General features: G+C 54.3%; 1 protein-coding gene across 6 annotated transcripts; it reads right to left on the reverse strand.

The window, feature by feature from the left end:
- Positions 1-25,824, reverse strand: LRSAM1 (leucine rich repeat and sterile alpha motif containing 1). Of its 6 annotated transcripts, XM_038156241.1 has the most exons (26): positions 25,459-25,823; positions 25,075-25,273; positions 22,019-22,201; positions 20,480-20,536; positions 18,927-18,971; positions 18,398-18,475; positions 17,525-17,593; positions 16,874-16,958; positions 15,549-15,670; positions 14,389-14,479; positions 13,407-13,537; positions 12,768-12,797; positions 12,061-12,183; positions 11,829-11,968; positions 11,258-11,302; positions 10,209-10,279; positions 9,317-9,416; positions 8,522-8,609; positions 7,820-7,894; positions 6,254-6,334; positions 4,309-4,404; positions 3,544-3,642; positions 2,384-2,515; positions 1,919-2,000; positions 1,610-1,752; positions 1-983 (listed from the first exon to the last, which is right to left on the reverse strand). In XM_038156241.1, exons 2-26 carry the CDS (start codon positions 25,075-25,077, stop codon positions 858-860), a joined length of 2,295 nt encoding a protein of 764 aa, XP_038012169.1. In that variant the 5' UTR covers positions 25,078-25,273; positions 25,459-25,823; the 3' UTR covers positions 1-857. The 6 variants fall into 6 exon arrangements, with proteins under 6 accessions (XP_038012169.1, XP_038012174.1, XP_038012175.1 ...); XM_038156246.1 differs by lacking the exon at positions 6,254-6,334 and having other exon boundaries at positions 25,459-25,824; XM_038156247.1 differs by lacking the exon at positions 25,075-25,273.
- Between the last annotated feature and the right edge of the window lie 181 nt (positions 25,825-26,005).

Genomic DNA, 26,005 nt, shown 5'->3' on the forward strand with positions numbered 1-26,005 from the left:
GCAGAAACCAGCTGCAGTTTAATGGCTGCTCCTGGGGAAGGCTGTGGTGGGACCGGGCTCGTGGCAGCATTTTTATATTTCAGGGTCAAGAGCCGAGGGACAGACAGGAATTGTTACTAATCAATGACAATGGAGCAGTCCCCACACCCAGTGCAGAGGCACCGTGGTCCTGAGCTGGGCACAGCCCCAGCCCTGCCTCAGTGCTGTCCCGTGGCAGCAGCACACTCTGCTCCCTACCTGGTTTGTGGATGAGGGACCCCACTGGGCTCATCTGGCCAGGGCAGGTCCCTCCAGTCCCGGGGGTGTTGCTCTCTCCTCTCCCACAGGAGCAGGAACTGGGGGCTGGGGAGCTTCTGGATCTGCCTGCCTGAGGCTGCAGACCCAGACACGCTCCTGTGAGGCCCAGAGCAGAAGCCCCAGACCTTTGGCATGACGGAGGTGCACGGCAGAGTCAGTACACGAAGAACAGCACGTCCTGACCGAATGCTCCCACGGGAAATTCCCTCCCCCTCCGACAGCACTGCTGGAAGCACTCCCCGTGTCCCTGTGAGCCCCCAGGGGCCTTTCTGGCAGCGAACCCCTCTGCCAGAGGGGAGGAGCCGCAGCTGTGCCCGGTTTGTCACCCGGGCACGGGGACGCAGGGCGGGCGGGCAGCAGGAAGGGATTCACTGAAGGAGCCCCAGCTGGGGCTGAGAAGCCACCGGGGAGCCGGCAGGACGCTGAGGCTCCCGGGCGCAGCCAGCGCGGCGCCGGGCACGGGGAGAGCAGTGCCGGCCGTGCTGCCGAGGGGCTGTTCACAGGGGCAGGAGCGGCAGCGGGAACAGCCCGGGAGCGGGGCCGGTGCCTCCCGGGCCGGCCTAGGCGCTGTGGAAGATGCGGATGCGCTGGGCGATGTCCTGGCGGCACAGGGGACACGAGTGGAGCCGCTCGCAGCAGCCCTGGCAGCAGCAGACGTGGCCACAGGGCAGGAAAATCATCTGGGGCTGGGGAAGAGACAAAGAGGGGACACGGAGAGTGCTGCGGTCCTTGAACACCGCTCCAGCACGGGGGGAGCTGGGGAGCACCCGCGGGGGCTCAGCGTGGGGGCAGAGCCCCGCACCCCGATCTCTGTCCACCCTGGGTGTGTGGGGCCGGGGCTGTGCCGAGCAGGAGCGACACGGGAAAGGACACCATGGGACATGTGAAAGGACACGATGGGACACGGGGCGGGACGCGATGGGACACGGGGCGGGACACGATGGGACACGGGAAAGGACACGATGGGACACGGGAAAGGACACCACGGGACACGGGGCGGGACACGATGGGACACGGGGCGGGACACGGGGGGCTGATCTGAGCTGAGCAGCCCGGTGAGCGCTGCCCAGGGCCGGTGGGGGAGCTCAGCGAGCTCCTGCCCAGGCCCGCACGGAGCCCTGTCCGTCCCTGCCCTGCCCTGCCCTTCTCTGCCCCCATCCCGCTGCCATGCCCAGCCCGGCTGTGCCCGGGAGCTGGCGGGATGAGCACCCGGGCATTGCCAGGGCCGGGCTGGGGACACAGAGCTGGAGCTGCGCTGGATCCCGCCCTCCCTCCGCGCCCTGCTCCAGCCCCGGGCGGTGCCGGGTCTCACCTCCTGCTCCATGCACACAACGCACTCCGACTTCTTCTCGTCCCACGGTGGGGCCGTGGGGGCCGCGGGGCCCGGGGGCTCCTCCAGGGGAGCGCTGGGCTCTGGGCCCGCAGGGAGCTCGCTGTCCTCTGCCCTCCGCAGCTCTGCAACCGCAGCCAGCTGTGAGTCCCCTGAGCGCTGCCCATCGCCCCCCGCAGCCCTGCCTGCCCTCCTCACACACCCACAGGCGGTGGCTGACCCACGGCGCTCCCTGCTGCAGGCTCAGGTACCTGCTGAGTGTAAAACGTGGCAGAAAAGAACTGGGGGTACCTGGGATGGTCGAGGCCACAGCCAGGATCTCCTGAGCCCGCCTGAGGATGGCACGCTGCAGTCCAGCCTCTGTCACACCGAGCTGTGGGGCAAGAGGAGGGTGTTTGCCCCAGAGGGACAGCAGGCTGATGTCCCCAAGGGGACACTGAAAACTCCTGGGCATTGCTGCAAGATGTGGCCATACCAAGGAAAGCCCCTCTGCCAGGCACCAGGAATTCCCTGGTGCTATTTCTACTACAGAGAGCACCTGGAGGATGTTGGAAGATGGAGCCAGGCTGCAGCTCACCCTGCAGGTCTCTGGAAGAGCCACTACCCACAGGGAGAGGCAGAACAGCACAGGCACCCGCCCCTGTAGGGAACCCAGCAGAGCACCAGCCTGACCCGCCAGGCACAGGTGCATTCTGAGCAGGGACAGGGACAATCCCTGCTGGTGCTGTCCCACACTGTGGCTCTGCTGTCTCGTACCTTCTCCAGGTCACTGGCACTCATGGTGCCGAGCGTTTCCAGGGATATTCGGTGGTGAGCAAAGATTGGCAGGTACTGCTCAGCAGAGAGCTCCAGCAGCAGGGTCACCAGCTGCTGCTCCAAACCCTTCTCCTGCAAAACATGGAATGAGCTCCCAGACTGTGCCCCTGAGGCCAGGCAGCAGCAGGGCTGGGGCTGTGCTTATCCCTGGCCTGCCCTGCTCCAGCTGTGCTGCATCCCAAACACACCAAAGCCTGGAAGCCCAACAGCTGGAGCAGCTCTGGCCCCAGGTGTTTTATGGGCACAGTTCAAAATGAGGTCTGGGAATCACAGAAAATCCTCAGCTGGAAGGGACCCACCAGGATCACCCAGCCCAGCCCCTGCCCTGCCCAGACCCCCCAGCAACCCCACCCTGGGCATCCCTGGCAGCGCTGGCCAAAGGCTCCTGGAGCTCTGGCAGCCTCGGGGCCGTGCCCATTCCCTGGGGAGCCTGGGCAGTGCCAGCACCCTCTGGGGGAAGAACCTTGCCCTGAGCTCAGCCTGAGCTGCCCTGGCCCAGCCCCAGCCGTTCCCTGGCTCCTGTCCCTGGCCCAGAGCAGAGATGGGAGCTGCCCCTCGGGAGGAGCTGCAGCCCCAGCGAGCTCCCCTCACACATGAAACACCACCTTTGGCAATCCATGTCTGCAGCAGCCCCTGCTTTGCCAGCTCAGGCCAATCTGCAGCACAGGCAGAGCTCAGATCAGTCTCCTTGTGCTCACACTAAGGGGACTTGACCTGCATAAAGCCCTGGCTCAGGCCATCAGAGGCAGGAATGGGCAGGATTGCTGCACTCAGTCGTGTTTGAAGGGGAATTTGGGGTGCCAAGCAAAGCCCTTTGGGTGCTCAGTTGGAAAAAGAGGCCCTGCCTGGAAGGTACTCAAGCATTTTCTGTTCCTGACCAGCAGTCTGGGACAGCAGCTTCTGCTGGGAACAGCTGAGGTGTTGGCTCCACAGGGACCTGGGCAGCTCCACACCTACACAGGCAGGAATGAGGGAGCTCACAGCACCATGAGCAGCACTGGATCTGTGTGAGGGGTCTGTGAGCTGCTCCCAGCCTTAGCTCAGGGGGCTGTCCTCACTCCCCCCAGACCAAACAGTGGCAGCAGGAACAGCAGCAGCACCTGGAGTTTCAGGGAGAGGGGCTTCTGGTTCAGCAGGCGCTGGTACTGGATCAGCCAGTAGTTCTCCTGCTTGGTTTCGCTCTTTGCCTCCATTTCCAGCTGAAAAACAAACTCGATTCATTCAGCAGCCCGAGGGAACACGGTCAGGGGGGTTCAGGGATGGGTGTGCAGGAGGGAACCCCCAGCCTGGGCACTGCAGGGCTCAGCCAGAGCACTGCAGTGACGGGGTGTCCCATCCTGTGTCCCATCGTGACCCCCACTGTGATGGTGATCAAACAGGCACTTCTGGCTCCTGCAGGCTGGCCCCACTTTGACCCTGCACAGGGCTGTGCATCTCCCTGCTCCCTTTGCCCCAGGATCTGTGGCCTGGTCTCCCGAGCCTCAGGAGAGTCTGCAGATCTTCAAGACCACAGCTCCGCTCCCATCCCATCCCATCCCATCCCATCCCATCCCATCCCATCCCATCCCATCCCATCCCATCCCATCCCATCCCATCCCATCCCATCCCATCCCATCCCTTGTGCTCATCCTGCTGACCACTCCCTTCCCAGCAGGGTCACTGGTGGTGATGATGGTGCCCATGCTGCACCAGGCAGTGCTGCTGTGCCCCCCTGGTTCACGTTAGAATTTCCTGCGGCTAAATTGGCTTCTGGATCTGGACACAGCCCTGCTCTGCTACCCTTCACTCCCACACTGAGCCATGGACTCTCTGCAGCCAACCCAAATGCTTCCTCACCCACAGCACTTCATGAGGGGCTTCATTACCAGGATTTGTTGCAGTTCTTCCTCCCTTTGCTTCTTCTCCTTGAGCAGCTGCTGCAGGAGGCAGCCGAGTGCCTGGCGCTGCTCCATGACCGCCTCCTGCAACGGGAGAGCTCTGGCAGCCACAGCCCCACACTGCTGCCACCCTTTGCTCCCAGCAAAGCCCCTGCCAGACCCACAGCAGTCCCCATGCTGTGCAATCCCTGTGCCCCACAGCTCAGATCCTCTCCTAGCACTGGCAGGACAGAACCAGCTGAACCTGCTCCCTCAGGCCTGCACTGCTCTGTCAGCCCCAGCCCTCCCTGGCTGCAGCAGCTCCTCCTCACTGCATCAGGAGTTCAGCCAAGAGTACTCACGGTACCCTTCCTTAGAATCATGGACTGCTTTGGATTGGAAGGGACCTTAAAGCCCATCTGGTTCCACCCCCTGCCATGGGCAGGGACACCTTCCACTGTCCCAGGCTGCTCCAAGCCCTGTCCAACTGAGAAAAGACCACCTGAAAGTAGGTCTGGACTCCTGCAGGTAAACAGGACAGGTGAGATCCCCTTGCCTTTGGGATGCTCCCTTTCCCTGGGGTCTTATCCCAAGCACACCAGGGCAAGGCCAGGCATCCCTGCAGCCACTCCCTGGCAGTGGAGAGTCAAGTGGCTCAGGAATGTCCCATCACATGGCCCCTCTGCGGCTCCAGTCCCAGCTCACCCATATCTGAGCAGAGACCAGTGGCCATCAGCCACAAGAACTTCAGATGCCCATGGAGAGAGGGACAAGGATTCTGTTACACCCTGAAGTTTGGGGAAACCTTCATTGATCACAGAATCACAGACTTGTTTGGTTGGAAAGGACCTTAAAATCCATCTTGTTCCACCCCCTACCACAGGCAGGGACACCTTTCACTGTCCCAGGGGGGCTGCAAGCCTGTCCAGCCTGGGATCAGCACCTGGACCCTGCACAGGGACAGGGCCCCTGGTTAACAGAGGAACAGCTGCCCCTCCCAGGCCAGCCCCACCTCCAGGTGACCAGAGCTGCCTTGCCCTGACAGAGGCAGGAAGCATCAGCACCTCCATGGAGGGAGAGGGACAAGTGATGACAGGAGGAGCTGCTCCAGCCCCAGCAGGGACCCTTTGAGGTCACAGCACCAAGGGCAGGGGGATCCAGGCAGATCCAGGTGTTCAGGCCTCGTTCCTCAGCTCCTGGTGCTGAAGCTGCAGGGCAGAGCCCCGTTTCCTGCACTGCCCTGCAGCTCCTGTGCTCACCAGGTCACACCTGGTCTGTCCTGCATGAACTCTGGGTGGTCCCCACCCTCTGCCCTCCAACACCACAGAGTGACACAGGGGAGCTGAGTGAGTCCAGGTAGCACAACCCAAACCTGACACCTGAAGGATCCAGGACAGGGCTGGGAGGCACTGCTGCCTGAAGCCAGCACTTGCCACTGCTCTGTGACTGCCCTGGCTGTTTGTCACTGATTTTGGGCTGACTCAGCAGGTGACCTGACCTGGCACATGGCACACAGAAGAACAGAACTGATGCAAATCATCATGAAACAAAATTTAAAGCCAAGCTGCTGAAGCTAAACCTGGTATTCCTCAATGTATGACTGCTGATGATGTCAAAACCAAAACACAACACAATGAAAGAGGACATGCAATGCACAGCAGGCAGGTGTTTTTGGGACAGCCAGCAACTGGATTGCAAAATGCTTCCCCACCCAGCACACCTGGAACTGCCCATCCCTATCAGGGCTCCTCTGTCCCTCTGCTGAGAATGCCTGAGGATGTTTAGGAGCAGGAGGATGTCCCACATTCCCAGGACACAGAGGGGTTGGTGTGTCCTGTGCAGAAGGACCTTCTGACTGAGCATAAAACCATCTGGAAAGTGCCAGGAGCAAGGGAAGCAGGTGGAGCAGTCCCAGAGCAGGGAGGGTGGGGGGCAGCCCCAGAGCCCCACGTACCTGCAGTGTCTCTGTGTCCAGTTCTTGCCTCTTTAACTCCAGCTGTGTCAGCTGCAATAACTCTGTTTCTATTAATTTAATCTAAACAGAAGATGAAACATTTTTTACTGACATTTAAAATTACTTTGATTTATGCTCTTTTAAAATCAGGTCTGACTGGCAAGGGCAGCACTGCAGAGCACCCAGAGGTTGGAGGGAGCTGCTTGTGCCCTTTGGTGATGTGTGTGCTGAGGGTCCCTCTTCTTTTACCTGAGGAGCTGTGTCCTCCCACTCCAACTGTCTCTCTGAACACCTTCTGCTCAAGTCTGGAACCTCACACTGCAATCAGTTTGTGCACCCAAACCTTTTGCAACCACCCTGGAATGCAGAACTAAGGCCCTCCCAGCTCAAACCTCAGACTCGTGGGACAATGCCCTGGTTTCCAGGTGCTCCAGCAATCCTAGAACAACATCTGCTCTTTCAGGTGGGGTAACTGAGACACAGAGAGGTGAAGTGAGTTGCCCAAAGACCCACAGCAAAGCCAAGATGAGAGACCAGCTCACCCCTCTGCCAGGCCACCAACTGTCCCCAGGCCACGCTGCTCCTGCTGACCCCAGGGCTGTGCCCCTGCCCTGCCCCTGCAGCACGGGATGGGAGGGGTCCCAAGGTCCAGCCTTGGCATCAAGGAACAAACTCCTTTTGTTCACAGAGCAAGAGGGAGCAAAATGCAGGGCCCTTATGGTGAAGTCAGGCAATGATGGGGAGCTGTCAGACAGGTCACAAGCTTCCAGCAGAGTTTGGTCACTGGGGCACTCAAAATATCCAAGCCCTCAAGTTTATCCACCAAATCCTGAACTGAGACTTTTCTTCTGTGTCAAATCAGGAGAGGGAAGATTCTGGAGCACTGTGTCAGAAACCAGTAATGCTCCTTCCTGCATCCACCACTGCTGCCTTCCCACCTTCCTGCATCATCCCCTGCCACTTTTCCATCATCCTGCATCATCCCCTGCCACTTTTCCATCATCCTGCATCATGCCCTGCCACTTTTCCATCATCCTGCATCATCCCCTGCCACTTTTCCATCATCCCACATCATACACCCCTGCTTTTTCCACCAGCTCTTGCTCTTCCCCACAACTACACCCCTGCACCTTCTGTGGAATGGAACTCAGAAAGGCAGGCTGAGAATGGGAAAGAAAAGGTGAACGGATGGCTCAAGGTGCAGCTCTGATGTGCTGGATGGAGATGCAGTGGGCTCATGTGGAAGCAGCAGCCCTGCGAAGTACACAGCCTGAAGGAAATCAGAGGTGCAACTGTAGATCATCCCCAGAGCCAGTGCAGGTGACTGAAGGAGTGGCAATGCCACCACCTCCAGGAATCTAAAACCTGCTTTGACACCGCCTCCCTCAGAGCTGGAGTGTAACCAACACTGTCCAACTCTGTTCCAGAGTTCTCAGCAGCACCAGAGCTCTCCATGTCCTCAGACCCTGCTCTGGGCTCACAGCACTTCATTCTTCCTCCCAGGGTCTCACCAAACAGCAGGATGAGCTGAGGAGCTGGTCTCTCTTTCCTCTGTTGCTGACTCACCTGGTTCCTGATCTGCCTGTGCATAAGATCCTTCTTCACCTGGAGAGCTTCAAAGGCAGTTTTCTGCATCTCAATCTGAGGGACAGGCAAAATCCTGCTTAGTGAGGTGGTTGGTGCAGTTGCTGATGGGCTCAGAAGCTGCTGCCTTTCAAGGACTCAGGTACAAGTCCCTGAGTGGTGCTTGCTCTGAGCAACAATGTCCTGAAACACAGCTGAGAGCCCAACAGGTAAAGCCCACCCTGGAGACACACAGAGAAATATTAATGTTATTCAAACATTCATCTGGAATGCTCTGTGTGACCCCATCTCTCCTTTTCAGCAGCACTGAGTAGCCAGGCTGTGCTGCAGGGCACAGCTGCCCAGCACTTCTGAGAACAATTTTGAAAATGCTTGTCCCAAGTCCCCCAGGGAAACCTGCCAAAAGACAGGACTTCTGTCTCAAAATCCTCTCTTAATCATCGTGTCAGTTTTGCTTCCCATGGTCTATGCTTCTGTGTTTTCTGAAAATTTGCTGGCTATATAAAAAATAATTTTTTTTCAACCACCCAAGTTAGTTTGTCAGAATAGCAGATATTTTCAAAGTTTAGCATGTAGTGTTAAATAAAATCACTTCTGCATGCAGCCCAGCCCAGCCACTGCTGCTCCTGTGACCCACTCTGGATCCTGCTCTCCCTCCATGCCCCAGTTTGCTCCTTTGCCTACCTGCTGCAAGATCTGACTGACAGCTTTGTTCTGATCCAGATGCTGCCAAGCCAGGATTTGCTGGAACTTCTGATCCATCTCAGCTAGGCTGCAAGGAGATGGAAATGCCATGGAGTTAATGCTGGGTCTGGGACTCAGAGGAAAAGCAGGCAATGGGGAATGCAGGAGGAGGAATTTCTTACTGAACAGGGGAAGAGCGGTGGCACTGCACAGCTGAAGGCCACAAATTTACCACCTCCTTCCCTACACCCAAGCCAAACCTGCACCACAGGCTCCTGTGGACCTGTTGAGCAGGTCACAGGCTCACAAGGCTGTTTTTGGTCAGTGCCAAACGTTGCCAGATTAAAATTTCTCATCTTGTTGTAAACAGTGAGCCGGGATGCTCTCAGTATGTGCAGCAATACTCGTGTACTACTTATGCACACACAGCACCCTTGAGGCAGCCTCGAAGGTGAGGGGAGCAGCTCTGGGCTACAGTTTGGCACTGAATTGCCTCAAAAAACAGTAATACAACTGATCTAACTCACCCTCCATATTTAGCAGAATGTATAAGGCAAAATAAACAGTGCAGAAAAGTGACGGCTCCCCCAAAGAGTGATTAACATGCAAAGTGTGGTTGTTAGACGGTAGTTCATTTAAGGCAGTCTGATAGTTTAATTTGCACTGTCCTGTGCTGTTACAGCTGTCCTACTGCATTCCACCAGCTGCAGGGGTTCCTGGTGTACTTATGGGAATTACACTGCTGAAAGAAAGGGATTTCATACCAGCACCACCAGCCCCAGACACCCCCTGCACCTGGAGCAGGCCTGGCTGACAAGGTCCTGCCGACGAGACTCGGAGGTCAGCTGGAGGAGCTTGTTCTTGTAGGTCTCGGCCAGCATCTGCTGCATGGCAGCTGGGGACAGAGGGGACAGAGGGGCTGTCAGTGCCTGCCTGGCCTGGGTGTGCAGAGCAGGACTCACCCACCACTGCTGCTGCAGTCACTGCAACCAACAGTGGCTCCTTTCTCATTGCTCTTGCTCTTCTCACTTCTCTGATGCCAGAGCACACCCACTCACCAGAGAACTGTGGCTCTTTATTGGGAAAAGAGCTGAGCAAACTCCACTCTGCCTGTGCCTGCACTTCTTCAGTGCTAAGAGACACCCAGTCCCTGCCTACCAACCCTGAGACCACAGAATCACAGAATCTCCTGGGAAGTAGGAAGGGACCAACAGGGATCACCCAGCCCAGCCCCCGTCCCTGCCCAGACCCCCCAGCAACCCCACCCTGGGCACCCCTGGCAGCGCTGGCCAAAGGCTCCTGGAGCTCTGGCAGCCTCGGGGCCGTGCCCATTCCCTGGGGAGCCTGGGCAGTGCCAGCACCCTCTGGGGGAAGAACCTTGCCCTGAGCTCCAGCCTGAGCTGCCCTGGCCCAGCCCCAGCCGTTCCCTGGCTCCTGTCCCTGTCCCAGAGCAGAGAGGAGCTGGGCTCTGCCTGTCTTGGGGGACTTGAAGCTGTTTCCTCTTCTCTTGTCCCTTTTTCCCCAGGTGCAGAGCCTGACCCCCATTTGGATACACCCTTGTTTCAGGGAGTTGTAGAGAGTGAGAAAGACCCCCCAGAGCCTCTTCTTCTCCAGGCTGAGCCTCTTCAGCTGCTCCTGGTGCCCCAGACCCTTCACCTCATCTCCCCAAAGACCTGTCTGGACTCACAGGCCACTTCCCTCCTGCGCAGCTGCTCCGTCTCCTCCTGGGTTATTGCCATCAGCTGTTCCATCCTGATTCTGCCAACAAACAGCACTTCAGCCATTCCTTCAAAAGATCCCTTTTCCTCTACCCACCCAGCTGAGTCTCAAGGCTGGGCAGGTTCACCCTGCTCAGGAAAGCTGGGCTAATCAGAGACATCAAAGCTCAGTGATTTTTTTGGTGAAGAACCTCTGTGTTTTATGGGAGACAACATTTGCTCTAAACCACAGGGACAGTGGCTTTAGACAGGGAAGTTGATTTTTCTGAGAGACAGAACATCAACACAACGTGCATGTGCTCTCCCCAAACAGTGCCAGACCCTTCCCTGGCTCTCCTTTCTGCTGAGGCTGGATGAGCCCTGCCACTGCTGGCCCAAGTGAGCAGTGCCACTGCAGGCAGCAGCCTGGCCTCCCTCCCCAGCACCCCTGTCCCTGTTCCAGCACATTCCCCCCACCATTTACCAGATCAGGAGCTGGTGTGGCTGGGGAACAGTCTGACAAACAACTGGATGATGTTCACCCAGTTTACTGGGCCACAGCACAGTTGGCTGAAGGAAGGGGGCAGCTCACAGACAGGGCAGAGCTGGGGACAGTCACTTTTGGTGGCAGAGTTAGCTCAGAGTGTCGGCTGAATGGCAGATTTGCTTCCCACCTACTCCTCCCAGCCTGAATATGTTGCTGGAACACCCTCATCACTGCCTTGCTGGCCAGCAGATGGAGGATCTCTGTTGGTCCTTGATATTGGAACACAGAGTTTTGTTCCCAAACTCGTTATTTAGGCCCATTCAGAGATGAAAAAGAGGTAAAATCACCCTGTCACTGGGTGTGCCAAACTGGGTAGGACCAGGCACTCTGAGTCCAGTGTCTTGCCTCCAACAGTGACCAGAGCCAGCTGCAGGTATGAGATGAACCTCACCTGACTTAGGGTAGATTCAGACTGTGACTCTGAAAGGAAGCTCCCAGCCCTCTTCCCAGCTTCTTACCCCTTTTCCAGACAAGTTTGTTACAGAGGCTCACCTTTCATTCTCCAAGGACTTCAAAATGTCTGAACTTCGTATTTGCCTTAAAAAAAAAGATAAAAGGTTTTCATCAAGCTGAGTAGAACATCCTGGTCCCCCAGAGGGCAGAATCAGAGTCACAGAATATCCTGACTCGGAAGGGACCCACAAGGATCATCCAGCTCCAGGCCCTGCACAGGAAAACCCAAACAATCCCCCCATGTGCCTGAGGGAAAACAACTTTGCTGTCATGCACAGCAGAGCAGCTTTCAGCAGGCTGGGCACCTCCCATCAGCACCAGCTCACATGGAGACCCAGCAGACACAGGCAGGGGCACCGTAACACCTCAAATTTGCACCTTCCATCAGGAATTCAAATTTCTTCCATAGCACTGCAAAATCCCAACATCACACATCTGTGAAACAGTGTTTATAAGTTGCAGATTCCATGTGCTTTAAATGGCAGTGCAGGAGCTAAAGCAGCTCCTCCAGACATCGATCCTGCTCAGGTCTGAAACACTCATGGGTGAAATGAACTGCTCAAAACAACATGACAAAACAAAATCAGAGCAAAACCCCCTGGGACCCCACCTCTGGTTGTCCTCCAGCAGCTTCTGGATCCGGCTGGCAATGCCCTGCTCTGTGTCCTTCAGCTGCTGCAGCAGCTTCAGCCTCTCCTCCTCCAAACAGCGCTGGTGCTTCGACAGACCCTGCTCCAGCCTCTGCTGCTCCTGCCCAGAGCAGGGAAACCAGAAGAATGAGAAGGTGGTGGGTTTAGGGAAGGCAGTGGGTGCCCTGGAAGGGCCCTGCCCCGCACACCCACCTCTCTCACTGTCTGCAGGATCTCATCCTTGTGGCTGTTGAGCTGCTGCACCAGCAGGGCCTGTTCGCGCTGCCCCACGTTCAAGCGCCGCTCAAATTCCAGCTTCTCCTGTGTCTTTCTTTCCTGAGAGGGATCAGAAGAAAGATGAATGACAGGAATCTCCTTCCCCAGCAAGAACATATCCTGGCAAAAAGGCAGTGCAAGGGATAGGAGTCCCTTGCAGAGAAGAAGGAAAGCTAAATGGCAAACAGGAGGTTTGTCTAGGAGAGGGGAATGTTCTCTCCTTAGGAACCCAAAAACTGGGAAGCAGAAGCTGCTGCTCCCTTCATAACAGTCTCCAAACTCTTTCATGAAGCTGAATTCCCTGAGCAAGGACTGATACCAAACCAGCCAACATAAACACGTGCAGGGAAGCCCAAAATGCAGGCTGGGTTCAACTCCACATGGCACAGGACTCCCTTGTCTGAAGGAAGCAGCCAGCTCCAAGCAGCTCGAGCCAAAGGCACCAGGGAACTGCAAGGCAGGAGCCTCAGGCTATTTCAAAGTGAGCCATGTACAGTGGAAGAGACAGAGACCAGGGGAAAAAAAAGAACAAACTATAAGTGCAACCAGGTGAGGGGAATGAGAAACAAAGTAAAAAGATGGAAAACAAAAACCAGAAGCAGACCCATGCTGCAGACAAAGCAGTTGCAGAAGTTGATCCTCACCTTCCTCTTCTCATAATCCAAGAATTTGTTCTGAAAAATAAGCAATATCAGCAGACATTTATTCCCAGAAGTACTTTTTTTGTAGATATTATTATTCCACAGTACAGCCTCCCCTAACTGAGTGAAGACATCAACCAAAGGCACAGCAACACAAGCCCCAAGTCCAGTCACTCAGGCTTCTCCAGCGGCGCTGGAGAAGAATTGACTCTGCACTTGCCAAAGAGTAATTAGCACAGCTACCACAATTATTGGCCCAGCCTCCCCTTTCCCAGGTAGGGCTGAACACGTCTAGGACATGGCTGGGAAGCACAAGGTTCTTCTGCAGTTTGCTGTCCCCCCAAAAATACACTGCACACTCCATGTCCCCCTGTCACCCCTGTCCCTTGGCTCCATCACTGCTTTCAAGGATAGAGACAGTTCTTTGGGATGTATATTCCAGGAGTAAGCGTGGTGACACCAGCCCAAGCTGAGGAAGGACATGAGCCACCCTTGCACACACTGTGCCTGGCTGCTCCCTCGATCCCAAAAGACACAACTCATGGAGGGGAAGGTGATGAGGGATGATGTGTCAAGTGCTGTGAGATGCTTTGGTGGAGCACAGAGACAAATCCCAAACTCTTTGGTACAGAAGAGCCTCACCTGCCACTCACTCTCCTCTTCCAGGTACTTCTCTACTGTCCTGTCCACCCCATCCACTGAAGTTCCTCCTCCATCGCTCTCCAGCGTGGGGAGCAGGTACTGTGAGGGAGGGTAGTATGCAATTCCACACTCTGCAAGGCACCAGACACAAAATAAGAACATTTGAGGCTCAAAGACCTCCTTGGCACCATGGCTGTGAGCTGGCTGCTGTATGGGACTGCTTCCAGATGTGCCCCCTCTGCCCACACACCAAGGAGTGCCTGGCAGGGCTCCTCCAGCTGAGGTAGGATGGACAGGGAGCTCTGGGAGCACGTGGGGCCACTCCATCCTCACCAGGACAAGGATCTGCTCTGACAGAAACACATCCTGCACACAAATGCAGGCTTGGTGACTTCTGCCAGGCTGCAGATGTTACTGCCCAGGCCAAAATAAGTTCTGACTGTCCTGTTTTTTTAGGGAATATCCCAATGTCTGGCAAGGCACTTCCCCTGCATAAAACCTCCACCAAAACTCCCTATCTGTATTAAACACAGTGTCTACAAACCCCCAGTTTATTATCTGTGAGTTTGAGCTCTCCATCTCTTTTCACCATTCTCCAAACAACCTGCAGGGCCCAGGTCCTTCCTCAGAGAAATGAGGGCAGCAAGGACCTTGAGTGACTCCTGAGTCTCTCTCCTTGTCCCAAGGCAGTGGCAGCTGGACAATGCCTAATCCTCCCACAGGAGAAATCCAAATAACCACAGGAGATGCACTGATCTCTTATGGCCACTGAGACAGCCTGACCCAGCCACTCTGATTTTTAACAAACCACTCTGCATTCCAGTGTGGCGGGGCTCAGGGAAGGACTGGTATTGTGCTGCTTGCCAACAAAGACAGGTAACCAGGTGTGCAGGGCATCACCAACCACCCCAAGCAGGACCCACACAATGTCTGCTCTTCAGAAATGCCATCTCTGGGCACACCCCAGGTGCTCCTGGCTTACCTTTGCAGAGGAACTGCTGGATGGCCTCTGTACCTGCACTGCAGATGTCAGCGGGTGGGTAGGTCATGGCAGAGGCATCCAGGGTCAGCATCTCCAAAACAGAACACACAGAGCTCCAGGTTATTCTAAGTCCAGACAGAGGCCAGCTGCAGTTCTCCTTGCAGCTCCCCAAAATCTTACTTCATGTTACCCTAAATCCTAACATAAATGTGAGGCTGTATTGAATCCCTGCTGGGTGTCTGCCACCTTTCAGAGGTGACTCCACTGCCCCTTATTTGGAAGTTTCTGAGCTGGCCATTCACTGAACATTCCCCTCATGCAGGCACTGGCACTTCATGTTTAGGTACCAGAGGTCAGAGCACTTCTCAGCTACAGACATTCCCTACTCCATGCCAGGAGTTCCTTCAGCAGGGGAAGATATGGGTGGAAGCAGGGGTGATACCAGGGCATGGAGAGGAATCCCACAAAGAATGAGGGGAGGAGCCACTTGCTGTGTCCTACTGTGACCACCAAGCACCCAATGCTGCCTTGTGTAGGGAGGGGCATAGCAGGAAGGCCTAGAAAGGAACCACTTTACCAAGCACAGGGGACAAAGCTGCACAGGCTGTCCTCATGAGAAGTGAAGCAAAATGTTGTGTGTGAGACAGGAGAGCATGTACTCACACCTTCCTGCTAGTGTCTGAGGCAGCCCTGTTGACTCACACTTGCATCATTTAGTACTGACAGGTTTGGCAGCCAGAAGGCAACATGTCCATAAAAATCTTGCTGCTTTTCCCATTCTGAATGTGCACTTCAGAGAGCCATAAACACATGAAAGCTGATAACAAGTTGGAGATCTGCCAGGGTGACAGAAGCACGATTTGTGCTCTTAAAGACAGCCTTGGCGGTAAAATCCAGGGGTTCACTCTCTGGGGATCGCTTTTGTCAGGATTAAATGACAAAATTATCAGAATTAAATGACAAAATGATCAGATTAAATGGTAAAAATGATCAGGAAAGACCAGAGCAGGTACATAAAAGTCATTGTGGACAGTGTGAGCAGCCCTGTTACAACTCCCTGCAGCGCATCCTGCCCAGACCCTAAACATTCCCCTCGTGGGCTGGATTTATTCCCAGCTGAGGGAAGCAAGCTGGGAAGGGTTGGCCCCAGGGCTGGGTACCTGCAGGCTGCGGGCGTGGGCCAGCACCCGGGGCAGCTCCTGCAGCTCGTTCCCACTGACATCCAGAGCCCGCAGGCTCCGCAGGCCGCTCACGCTCCCGGGCAGCGCCCTCAGCTTGTTCCCTGCAGGGACAGAAAGACAGCTAAAACCAAGGAACCACAAATTCACACAATTCACAGAATCACTGCGTTGGAAGAGACCTTCAAGATCATCAAGTCCAACCCAGCACCTCAACTCAACCCTGGCAGCCAGTGCCACATCCAGGCTGTTTTAAACACACCCAGGGGTGGTGACTCCACCACCTCCCCAGGCAGGCCATTCCAGAACTTTATCACCCTTTCTGTAAAAAAATTCTACCTAATATCCAGCTTCTATTTCCCTTGGCACAGCTTGAAACTGTGTCCTCTGGTTCTGTCAGTGCTGCCTGGAGAAAGAGCCCAACCCCACCTGAGCACAGCCACCTTTCAGGAGCTGTAGGGAGTGATGAGGGCACCCCTGAGTCTCCTTTTCCAACCTTCCCAAACCAGGAGCCAGCAAGCTCATCTGTTCCAACACCAATCCATAACCACACGTACGGCTCATTTCCAGAGGGATGGGGCTGTCCCAAGTCACACAGGGACTCAAAGGATGGCACTGCCCACCAAGGGCAATTTGGGATCCAGATCTCCTTCTCAGCTGAGGTCACTGCTGCAGGCTGGATCGGTGTTCTTCATCAGGAGAATATTTGTAACATGGGATGTTCTTCCCTTGGCCCAAGTCCCAGGGATGGGAGGAAGGGGACTGAGTGCAAGATTGCACACCCTGCGCTCAGACACCAGGTGTTGCAGACAGACAGACAAACAGACCTGAGTAATGACCTGAGCTGCCCTTCCAAGCTCCTCACCCTCCACTGCCTTCCCTGTTTCAGCAACAGCTCCACATAGCTAAATATTCTTTTTCTCCCAGATTTATGGCCCTGCATAGCTGGAGAATGTCCAGGACTCTGGAAAAGAGGTGTGACTGCTGTGCTTGGGCTGTGAAAACCTGTGGGGATACACAGGCTCACAGGAGCCAGCTATGGGTCTTGGGGGACCCAATTGTAATTCAGTTTATCTGGCTGAGTGCTCTGCTTGCTTTACTGGAGGGTTTGAGGCTGACACATTTTCTTCTTAGATAATTTCTCCTGCCTTGCCAACTATTTTAATTCAAACCTTCCTTGTGTTCCTCCTCAGCACTCAGAGTGTAAACCATATGGTGCTTGCCTTGATTGAAAGGAATAATTGCTAATGCAGCTCACCATGACCGGTTAATAAATGTGCTTTGTCCAGAGCAATCCCATTCCATACCTTTAACATTGAGGACCTGGAGCTGTGCAAGGTCTCCTATAGATTGTGGAAGGCTTTTTAAAAGATTCCTTTCAAGGTTTAGGACCTAAGGTATTAACAGAAAAGATATTCAAAATATTTATTCAAGTCTCATGTCTTCCACACATCTGTGCTGCTGGGACTCTCAGGCCCTGAAGTACAACTTGAAACTGGTTGTAGGTAACACTTTCAGGGTTAAAAAAAAGTATTTTCCACCAGCCCTGGATAAAGGGCATGCCAAGCTACCAAGGGCAGTGAGAAACTCTGCTCACCACCAACAACTGGTGCTGGATCCAGATGCAGGAATTGGGAACTGGAGTGTCCAGGGCAGCCCTCCCCAACTCCAGCTCTCACCTAAAGCTGCCCCCCTGAGCAGAGAGACCCTGAGTGTGCCCTCAGACACTGCTCTGGGTTCTCAACATAACCACCCCAGGGAGAACAGCAAAACCTGAATGTTTGGGGAGATCAGCAGGACTCTGCTTGCTCAGAGCATCTGCTTGGCCATGGGAGCTACTTGGGCTGCACCAAGCTGGAGAATATAACCAAGCCTGGCTTTTCCTGCTCTTCTCCTGCTCCTTTTCTCCTTTTTCCCTCCCTGTACAGACACCTGGGATGCAGCTGCAAATCTTGTACCTGAAGAGCTGCCAGCTGACCAATATCAGCAGGAAGTGATGCCAGCTGGTTGTCATGCAGATCCAGAACCTGGAAAAGCACATGATGTCACCAAACAAGGTCGGGAACAAAAGTCACGAATTATCTCACAATGAAAATTACTTTGCTTCCAATGGGGACTTTGAAAAGCAGCTCAAGTTTTCCAGGGGACATGGGTACTTAATTCTTGGAGGTATTTTGGAAATTCAGTCATCAGTAACAAACAAGAGACATGGGAGAGCAGTGACACTGAGAGAGCAGTCCCACAAAACTGGAGGAGCCAACTGGATAAATCATCCCCTTGGAACCAGGCTGGCAGAAGCAATTTCTGCAGGATCAATGAGCTGAACTGCTCTTTGGAAGCTGAACTGTTCCAACAGCAGTGCAGGGAGAGGGTAGGAATAGACCTGGAGACCTCCCTCCCTCCATGTGGAGCTGCTGAAATGACTCTGCCTCTTGGGGAATCCCAGCACCACGGTGATACAGCCCTGTACACCCATCACCAGTTTCCTTCCCATTCCAGTGACCCTCCAGAGCAGGGGAGAAATGGATCTACCCCACAACACGCCCAGCCCTGCCTGACCACCACCACCAGCGAGGCTGCTGAGGGGGAAACTGTGGGATTCTGAAGGGGATAAACGAGTTGTGGGACTGATGATGATGTGACACAAACCACTCAGTGACTGCTGTCTGCCAGCATGGGAGCTGAACCCAGAAAAGGCAGGTGTCACACCTTGGTACTGATCCCAGGCAAAGCCAGCCAGCCAGAAGGGATTTACTTGGGCTGGTGTGTTTTAATGCAGCTCAAATCCAAGGAAAATAGGCTGCAGTTGAACTGTTAAGAATCACAATTACCTTCACAGTTATGAGACTCAGGAGGCTGCAGGACTTTGGAACTAAGGATGTCAGATTATTGGTATGAATAATCAGTACCTGGGGAGGAAAAACCCCATTGTCACATAAACACAAGAGACACCAGAACAAGCACTTTTGTTGAGATTGAACTGGGGAGGCTGTATAAGAACTCAGTATCTTATTCAGTATCATATAAAACATTGCAGTGGGAAATGGACTGTCAGAGAAGGTCAAACATTTTACATGAGATCTAAACCAGAGCCCAATTCCTCACATGGGATATACCCTTAGATGGGCTAAGACAGGAACAACCACCTCTCCTTCCCTGGCAGAAGTTAACTTTAAAAAACACAGACAGGATTGCTCTGACTCAAACTGCTCTCTATGTAGTATCACACAGGTAGAATTTTCTGACATGAAAATTCCTTCTGTACCACCATAAAACAACCACACACAGTCATTTCAAATGTGACAACAATAGTTAAGCATATTAATATAATTATTTAATAATTTCTGATTACAACATTACCTTTTTTTGCAAGACCTTGCAAGTTGCAAAGGCCCCATAAGGAACCTAAAAACAAACAAAAAAAAAAGTCATGTCAGACTTCTCTTTTAAGCAGTTCTACATTGTCCACCTGTAAGGTGTGAACAGCTTGACTGAAAATAAAAGTGATGCTTAAAATCACTGCCCTGTGATTTGGGCCCAGTACTTCCCAGGGAGCTTCCATTTACACAGCTTCCAGTGGCCCTCCAAGACACACCAGTGCCACAGAACAGGCTGAGGCTTAGGCAGGAGTTCAAGCCTTGTGTGATTTAATATTCATTGTGCAGATGAGTTCAGGCAAAGGTTCAGTTTTCTCATCACAGAAATGCATTCTGTGGTTTGGCAACCTCATGACCACACTGCAGTGTGCTGAGAGGTGAGCACCAGGCAGGACAGAGTGTCCCTGATGTGCCAGGAGAGGGAGAGGCAGACCAAGGAGATGCCAGTTCAGGCCCTGCCAGGCACAGCTGGGCACTGTGACCTTCCCTGCAGCACAGAACCAGCAGCAGTCAGACTCCTGTCCATGGCTAATTGTAAAATCAAATGGATGTCTCACTTCATTTATTGAAACAACAATGAAAATGAAACAGCAAGACAGTTTTATGGTCCAAAAGGAGCTGCTGGGCATCCCAGGTTAGCCGTGGCTCCGAGTGGAGCTGGCTGGGTGGATCCTCTGTCTGCCACCCTGCCACACCCAGGCTGTCCTACACAGCCTGCAAACCCACACAGAGCTGCTGTTGGCTCCTGAGCTTGGAACAAAACATCCCAAAGTCTCAGCAAAGCTGTTTCACACTGTACAGCAGGCAGCTCTCCTCTCCAGGATGGTGTAAAATCTCCACGCTTTGCTTGGCAAGGGCATCCTTGTACTCAGGATCAACATTTTGGAAGCATGAGACAAGGAATAAAAATTAAAAGTGAGATAGAAATGGGTTTCTGCCCGAGGCTGGCCTGGCTGCCAGCAGGAAAAGCTGTGTCTGGGTGCCTGGCACGCTGTCACTGCCTGCCCACACACCAGCAGACAGATTGTTTCTCATTTAGTTGGTTGCCATAAAAGAAGCCAAGCTGGGAGTGAGACTTCCATCCTTACCCAGCAACTTGGAAGCAGGACTGGGATTTTCACCTACACAGAAAAACAACCATGGGTGGCAGATTGTGTAGCTCCAAGATTAGAAATACTCAGCCTTTGGCAAACCAATTCCCTTCAGACCAGCAAAATTAAGCCATGAGGTCCCAAATTAGGGTCAAACAAGGTAGTGATGGAGGGTATGAGACCACTCTGCCCTTCTAAAGGATTCTCAGGACAGAAATGGTGTTGAAGCATGAGACAGGACAGGCAAACTCCCACCAAAAAAAACCAAAACCCAAACAACAGGGAAGAAGCCCCCCACAGAACTCAGGAGACAGAGGAAAAGGTGGACTAGCAACAATTTCTGTCTCAAGGCTCACAGGCATGAGAGTAAGTCTGACAGTTGGTACCAAGAAGCAGACAGAGAATCAGAGCTGTGAGTGAGAACTGGAAGTTGTAGAGGACATACCTCTGAGAGCTCACATCTGGATATGTCAAGGCTGTCATCAGCACCAGCTTCTTTTGCCTGGAGAGGGAACAAACCCATCCAGAGAATCAGACCATGCAGAAACACAGCACCTCTTGCTGCATCTTGCTCAGAGTTTGTGAGCTCCCCATCCCTGGCAGTGTCCAAGGCCAGGTTGGACAGGGCTTGGAGCAGCCTGGGACAGGGAAAGGTGTCCCTGCCCATGGCAGGGGTGACACTGGATGGGCTTTAAGGTCCCTTCCATCCAAACAAGTCTGGTTCTGTTCCAAAGTATTTTCCGTGTTCAAATCAAGTCCATCCAATGCAGCTGCTAACAGCAATGGACCTGGACAGACACCACTCACCCATGCCCCCAAAGCCACATCTACACGTCTCTGGGTCACTTCCAGGAACGGTGACACCACCATTGTCCTGGGCAGTCTTTTGCAATGTCTGACAATGCTTTTCAAGAAAAAAAAAGTCCCAGTATCCAACCTGAGCCTCCCCTGGCCCAGCCTGAGGCCGTTCCCTCTCCTCCTGTCCCTGTTCCCTGGAGCACAGCCTGACCCCCTCGGCTGTCCCCTCCTGTCAGGAGCTGTGCAGAGCCACAAGGTCCTCCCTGAGCCTCCTTTTCTCCAGGCTGAGCCCCTTTCCAGCTCCCTCAGCCCCTTCTCATCCCTTCCCCAACAGATTCCCTGTGCCAGAGCACCCTGGTGAAATCCTACTCCAGGAGAACAAACAGCAACATCTAATGAGTTAATCCTCAGAGTGGCAGGAAGGTCAGAATAATGGGAAGCAGAAGAGAGGCACAAGGTAAGGCAGATGTGATGGGAAGTCACAGGTTCCCTGGAAGGAAAAGCAGACTGGGAGATCTGTAAGGGCAAAGGGGAATGGAGGACAGAGGAGAGCTGGGATCCCACCAGCAGGCTGGCAGGAGGTGGGGTGGGGTGGAGGATGCCCCACGGAACCACACAGAGAGGGATGGAAGTGGCACCAAGGGGACATGGGGGTGGGAGGGCAAAGGCAGATGGGGGGACAGAAATTCCCTGAGGTGCTTTAAGAAGAAAGCCTGCTCTCTTAGTGGGATCAGGAACACAATAACTGCTCATGGAGCGTGGTTACTGGTCATGCAGGGATGTACCAAATCACATGGAGCCAGGATCAGGCATGGAGAACAGAAACGACCCTGGCAGTGCCTACCAGGCACAGAGAACAGAAACGCCCCTGGCAGTGCCTACCAGGCACAGAGGACAGAAACGACCCTGGCAGTGCCTACCAGACACAGAGGACAGAAATGACCCTGGCAGTGCTTACCAGACACAGAGGACAGAAATTACCCTGGCAGTGCCTACCAGACACAGAGGACAGAGATGACCCTGGCAGTGCTTACCAGGCACAGAGGACAGAGATGACCCTGGCAGTGCCTACCAGGCACAGAGGACAGAGATGACCCTGGCAGTGCCTACCAGGCACAGAGGACAGAAATGACCCTGGCAGTGCCTACCAGGCACAGAGGACAGAGATGACCCTGGCAGTGCTTACCAGGCACATTTGGTACTCGAGGCGCTTCCGAGCTTCGTCGCTGGGTTTCTTCTTCCTGGAGAAGAGAGGCATCTTCAGCCCTGACCCTGCCTCTGTCCAGGGGCACAGATGGTCACTGCAGAGAAAGGCTGAGGGATCCTGGGGTCTGTGTTTGCTGGCCAGCCTGAGCTGCAGAACTGGGACCTAATGAGTTGGAGGAAAAATTCAAAAGAAAATAATTGTGTCAGTCATGAAAAAAAAAACAAAGTCGTTGTTTAGTTGGATCTCACAGGCAGCTTCACCACAGGGAAGTACAAACATGAGGCACTCAAGCCCTGCTGTGGTCTGAGAGGGGTTGATTGTCTGGGCCACCCCTGGGATAGGCACAGAGAAAGGTTGCTGAGGGATCAGAGAAATGGAGGGTCCACTCCAGGAATTAAAAATTAAAAAGTTGTATCAAGAAATCAAGTACCAGGGATAAAACCCAAACTATTGAAACTGAAAGTAAATTCTGGCACAGTAACAAAGAACCAAAGGCAAGGATTCCAGCTGGTTCAAGTGTGAGGCAAGAGAAGTTGAACCTGAGAGAGGAAAGGTTGGGTGCAGGAAGATGCCAAAAGGTGGAATCAGGAGTGCAGGTGGCTGAAGGGAGCAGACTCCAGGCAGCTCTGGGACAGGGCTCTGACCCAGCAGGGGAGGAAAAGGAGCTGTTGGCAGATTTTGAGGGAAAGGCAGAAAGCTGTGTCTGGACAAGGAATGGGGAGAGCAGCTGGTAAGGAGGTGGCACCAGTGGGGATGCTGGAAAAGAGATGGGGCCAGCTGAGCAATGACATCAAGGAGAAAAAGGTGTTTATTGTGGCTGCACAGGACCAGGGGGCACACATGGGCAAAGCAGAGCCTGAGCTGGGGCTGCAGCTGAACAGGGGCTCCCAGAGGGACCTGACACAGGGACTGACACAGGGACTGACACAGGGACCTGACACAGGGACCGACACAGGGACTGACACAGGGACTGACACAGGGACTGACACAGGGACCTGACACAGGGACTGACACAGGGACCTGACACAGGGACTGACACAGGGACTGACACAGGGACTGACACAGGGACCTGACACAGGGACCTGACACAGGGACTGACACAGGGACTGACACAGGGACTGACACAGGGACTGACACAGGGACCTGACACAGGGACTGACACAGGGACCTGACACAGGGACTGACACAGGGACTGACACAGGGACTGACACAGGGACTGACACAGGGACCTGACACAGGGACTGACACAGGGACCTGACACAGGGACTGACACAGGGACCTGACACAGGGACCTAGCTGGGAGGGAAGGCTGGGAGCTGGAGAAGAGCAGGGGGGCAACAGCAAGCCCTGAACAGGGAGAAACATTTTAAACACTTGCAGTGACTTTTTAAAACACTGCTCAAAATTCCTAAGCAATTGAAAATCAGCACAAAATAGGCACTGCTGCACCAGCGGGGCAGTTACTGGCACAGCTACACTCAACTCAAGGCTCAGTGGAGCTCAGGTGTTGCACATAAAATGCTGGTTCTCTGCCAGCTCTGTGTCTGCAAACTGGCCTCAAAGGCTCCTGAGGAGCAGGTACTCACAGGATCCAGCCAGGGAGGTTCCCTGAGCAGAGAGAGCTCTGCCAAAACCTCCGTAAAATCTTTACAGAGATAAATCCTCACTGTAAAAGCAAAAAATTCAGTTCATCTCTTTTCCTTTCACTGCAGGAACAAGGAGCCAGAGACATCCTGAGTCACTGTCCTGCTGTCACAGCACTCACTGGGACAAGCCACGGGCCACAGCAGGAGGTGGCTCCTTCCCTGCCATCCCAATTTCTGCCTCTTTAAGCAGTTCAGATGATTGAAATGCTGTTCAGAGCCAGCTGACAGGAGAACTCCAAGGACTGAGCAAGAAGGGAAGCTGACTGTCAGGGAAATGCAGGCCAGAATCAAGGGCAAGGCATCAGAAGCACAAACAGGAGATTTCAAGCTGAGAAAGCAGAAGGCAAAGGTGCCTGCAATAGGACATCCTTGAGCTGGTGACCGTGTTCAACTCTGCTGAGCATTTCTGCAAGCCCTTGTCCCACCTCACCCTTCCCTATTCCAGCCAGAGCTCACTGGTCATGGGGACAGTGGGAAGGGATCAGTTTTCACCCAAGAAAACAGATAAAGATATGAAGGGCAGTGAACAGGAAAAGAATCACACCAGGGGTCACAAGATGAAGGATCAGAGATTTGTTGCATGGATTGAACAGCTTTCAAAAGTGGAAATTTGCTTTAGTGAAGACACATCAAACTCAGCAGCCAGGAGTGAAAAAGGCCCTTGGCATGTCACCATTACATGATGTAATTTTTATTTATTAAATTACTGAAAGAACTGCCTGTAAGTGCCCAGGCCAGCACCCACCCTGCAGGCAGTGAGCACCCAGGGACACCAAACCCTGATCCCCCTGCTCCCTGCAGGCACCAGCTCCGCCTGAGGAGCAGCCAGGAAGGGCTCAGAATGTTTTCTGGGTGTTTCCCAGTCTGCAGTTGTTGGGGAGATGACAGCAAAATAAAACCAAATGCTTCATTTTACTAAGAACTGTAATTCAAACACAGCAACACAGCTCTGGGAGAATCCCCAGTTTTCAAAAAATTCTGGACACCATAAATCCATCTGGGCACTGTAACGAGACAAGGTGAGGGTGTGGAAAGAAGAGATGTTTTATTTAGTCTGGGAAAACACATCAGGAGCACAGTGAGGCAGCAGTGAGCCAGCGTCTGGGGGGGCTCCTGAAGATGCTGCCTGGCCCCGGGGGACAGAGGTGTCACCAGCCAGCCACAGGCCGCTCTGGCTGTCTGACAGGGCATCAGCAGCCGGCCCTGCAGGAACTGCAACAGGCCCAGAGGAGGCAGCAGCTAAACTGCAGCTCTGGAACTCGCTGTCCTGCATCGTTTGCTCTCTGTGCTGGAGCTGCCACCCCTGCCACAGCCTGAGCCTGCCCTGGAACAAATCTCCACTCGTCTTCACCAGTCCAGCTCTGCCTCTCAGTCTTTCCTTTCCCTCACCATCACTATTCTTCTCTTCTTGTCTCTGCGGGTCCCCCTCCCAGGGTCACACAGCTTCCAAGCTCCTCGTCTTCTTTACCCTTCCCTCATCCAGACCAGCGCCGTTCTGTGCCCGAGGGCCCAGAACCTCGGAAGGATGAAAGATTGAGTCGACCCTGCCGGCATTTTGGCTCGCAGCCCTCGGGCACCGGCCCGACACCTGGGGAGAGCAGCGACAGTGAGCGAGGGCAGCGCCTGCTCCGCGGCGGACACCGCGCAGCTCCGGGCACCGCCTGCTCCGGAGCCCTTCTGAGGAGCCCCCCCGAGGCGCGGTGCCCGGTGCCGGCCCGGCGCAGCCCCAGTGTCCCACAGCGGGTCCCCCCGGCCCGGCCCAGCCCCGCTCACCGCTCGGTGCCGCCATCGCCGCCTCACCGCCGGGTCACGTGATCAGCGGCACCACCGAGCGGCGCAGCCAGAGCGCCCCGCAGCGCCCGTGCGCCCCCTGGCGGCCGGAGGAGCGCCCCGCCCGGGATCCCGGAGCTGTCCCGCATGGACGAGATCAGAGTCCAGCCCGGGACGGATCCGCGCCTCGTCCCCAGCGCAGAGCGCCACGGCCAGCCCTTCCTTGGACACCTCCAGGGATGGGGACTCCACCGGTGCCCCGGGCAGCTCCTGCCAGTGCCTCACCAGTTTTCCTCATAGTTACATAGTTCACGTTTTGCAGTTTTGCAACAGGGTCTCTCTCTCTCTCTCTCTGTCTCTCTCTCTATATATATATATTTATACACCTATATATACACACACACACATATATGTATATATATATATATATATATATATAAAATATAGAAATACAAATACGCGTCTACAGAGATCCCGTCACGGCCTGTTCTTCTCTCGCGAGTTCTCGGCCGCTCTTTATAGTTCCCTGTCATCTCGCGAGATCTCGGAG

The sequence above is a fragment of the Motacilla alba genome, chromosome 17 (assembly GCF_015832195.1).
Source record: "Motacilla alba alba isolate MOTALB_02 chromosome 17, Motacilla_alba_V1.0_pri, whole genome shotgun sequence".
In the NCBI taxonomy this organism is placed as follows: domain Eukaryota; kingdom Metazoa; phylum Chordata; class Aves; order Passeriformes; family Motacillidae; genus Motacilla; species Motacilla alba.

Excerpts from the sequence above, each read along its gene's own strand:
- LRSAM1 (XM_038156241.1), bottom strand. Across the intron at positions 20,537-22,018 it reads TCGAGTACCAAATGTGCCTG|GCAAAAGAAGCTGGTGCTGA; the intron begins GTAAGCACTGCC and ends TTCCCTCTCCAG. Across the intron at positions 6,335-7,819 it reads ACAGGCAGATCAGGAACCAG|ATTAAATTAATAGAAACAGA; the intron begins GTGAGTCAGCAA and ends TCTTCTGTTTAG.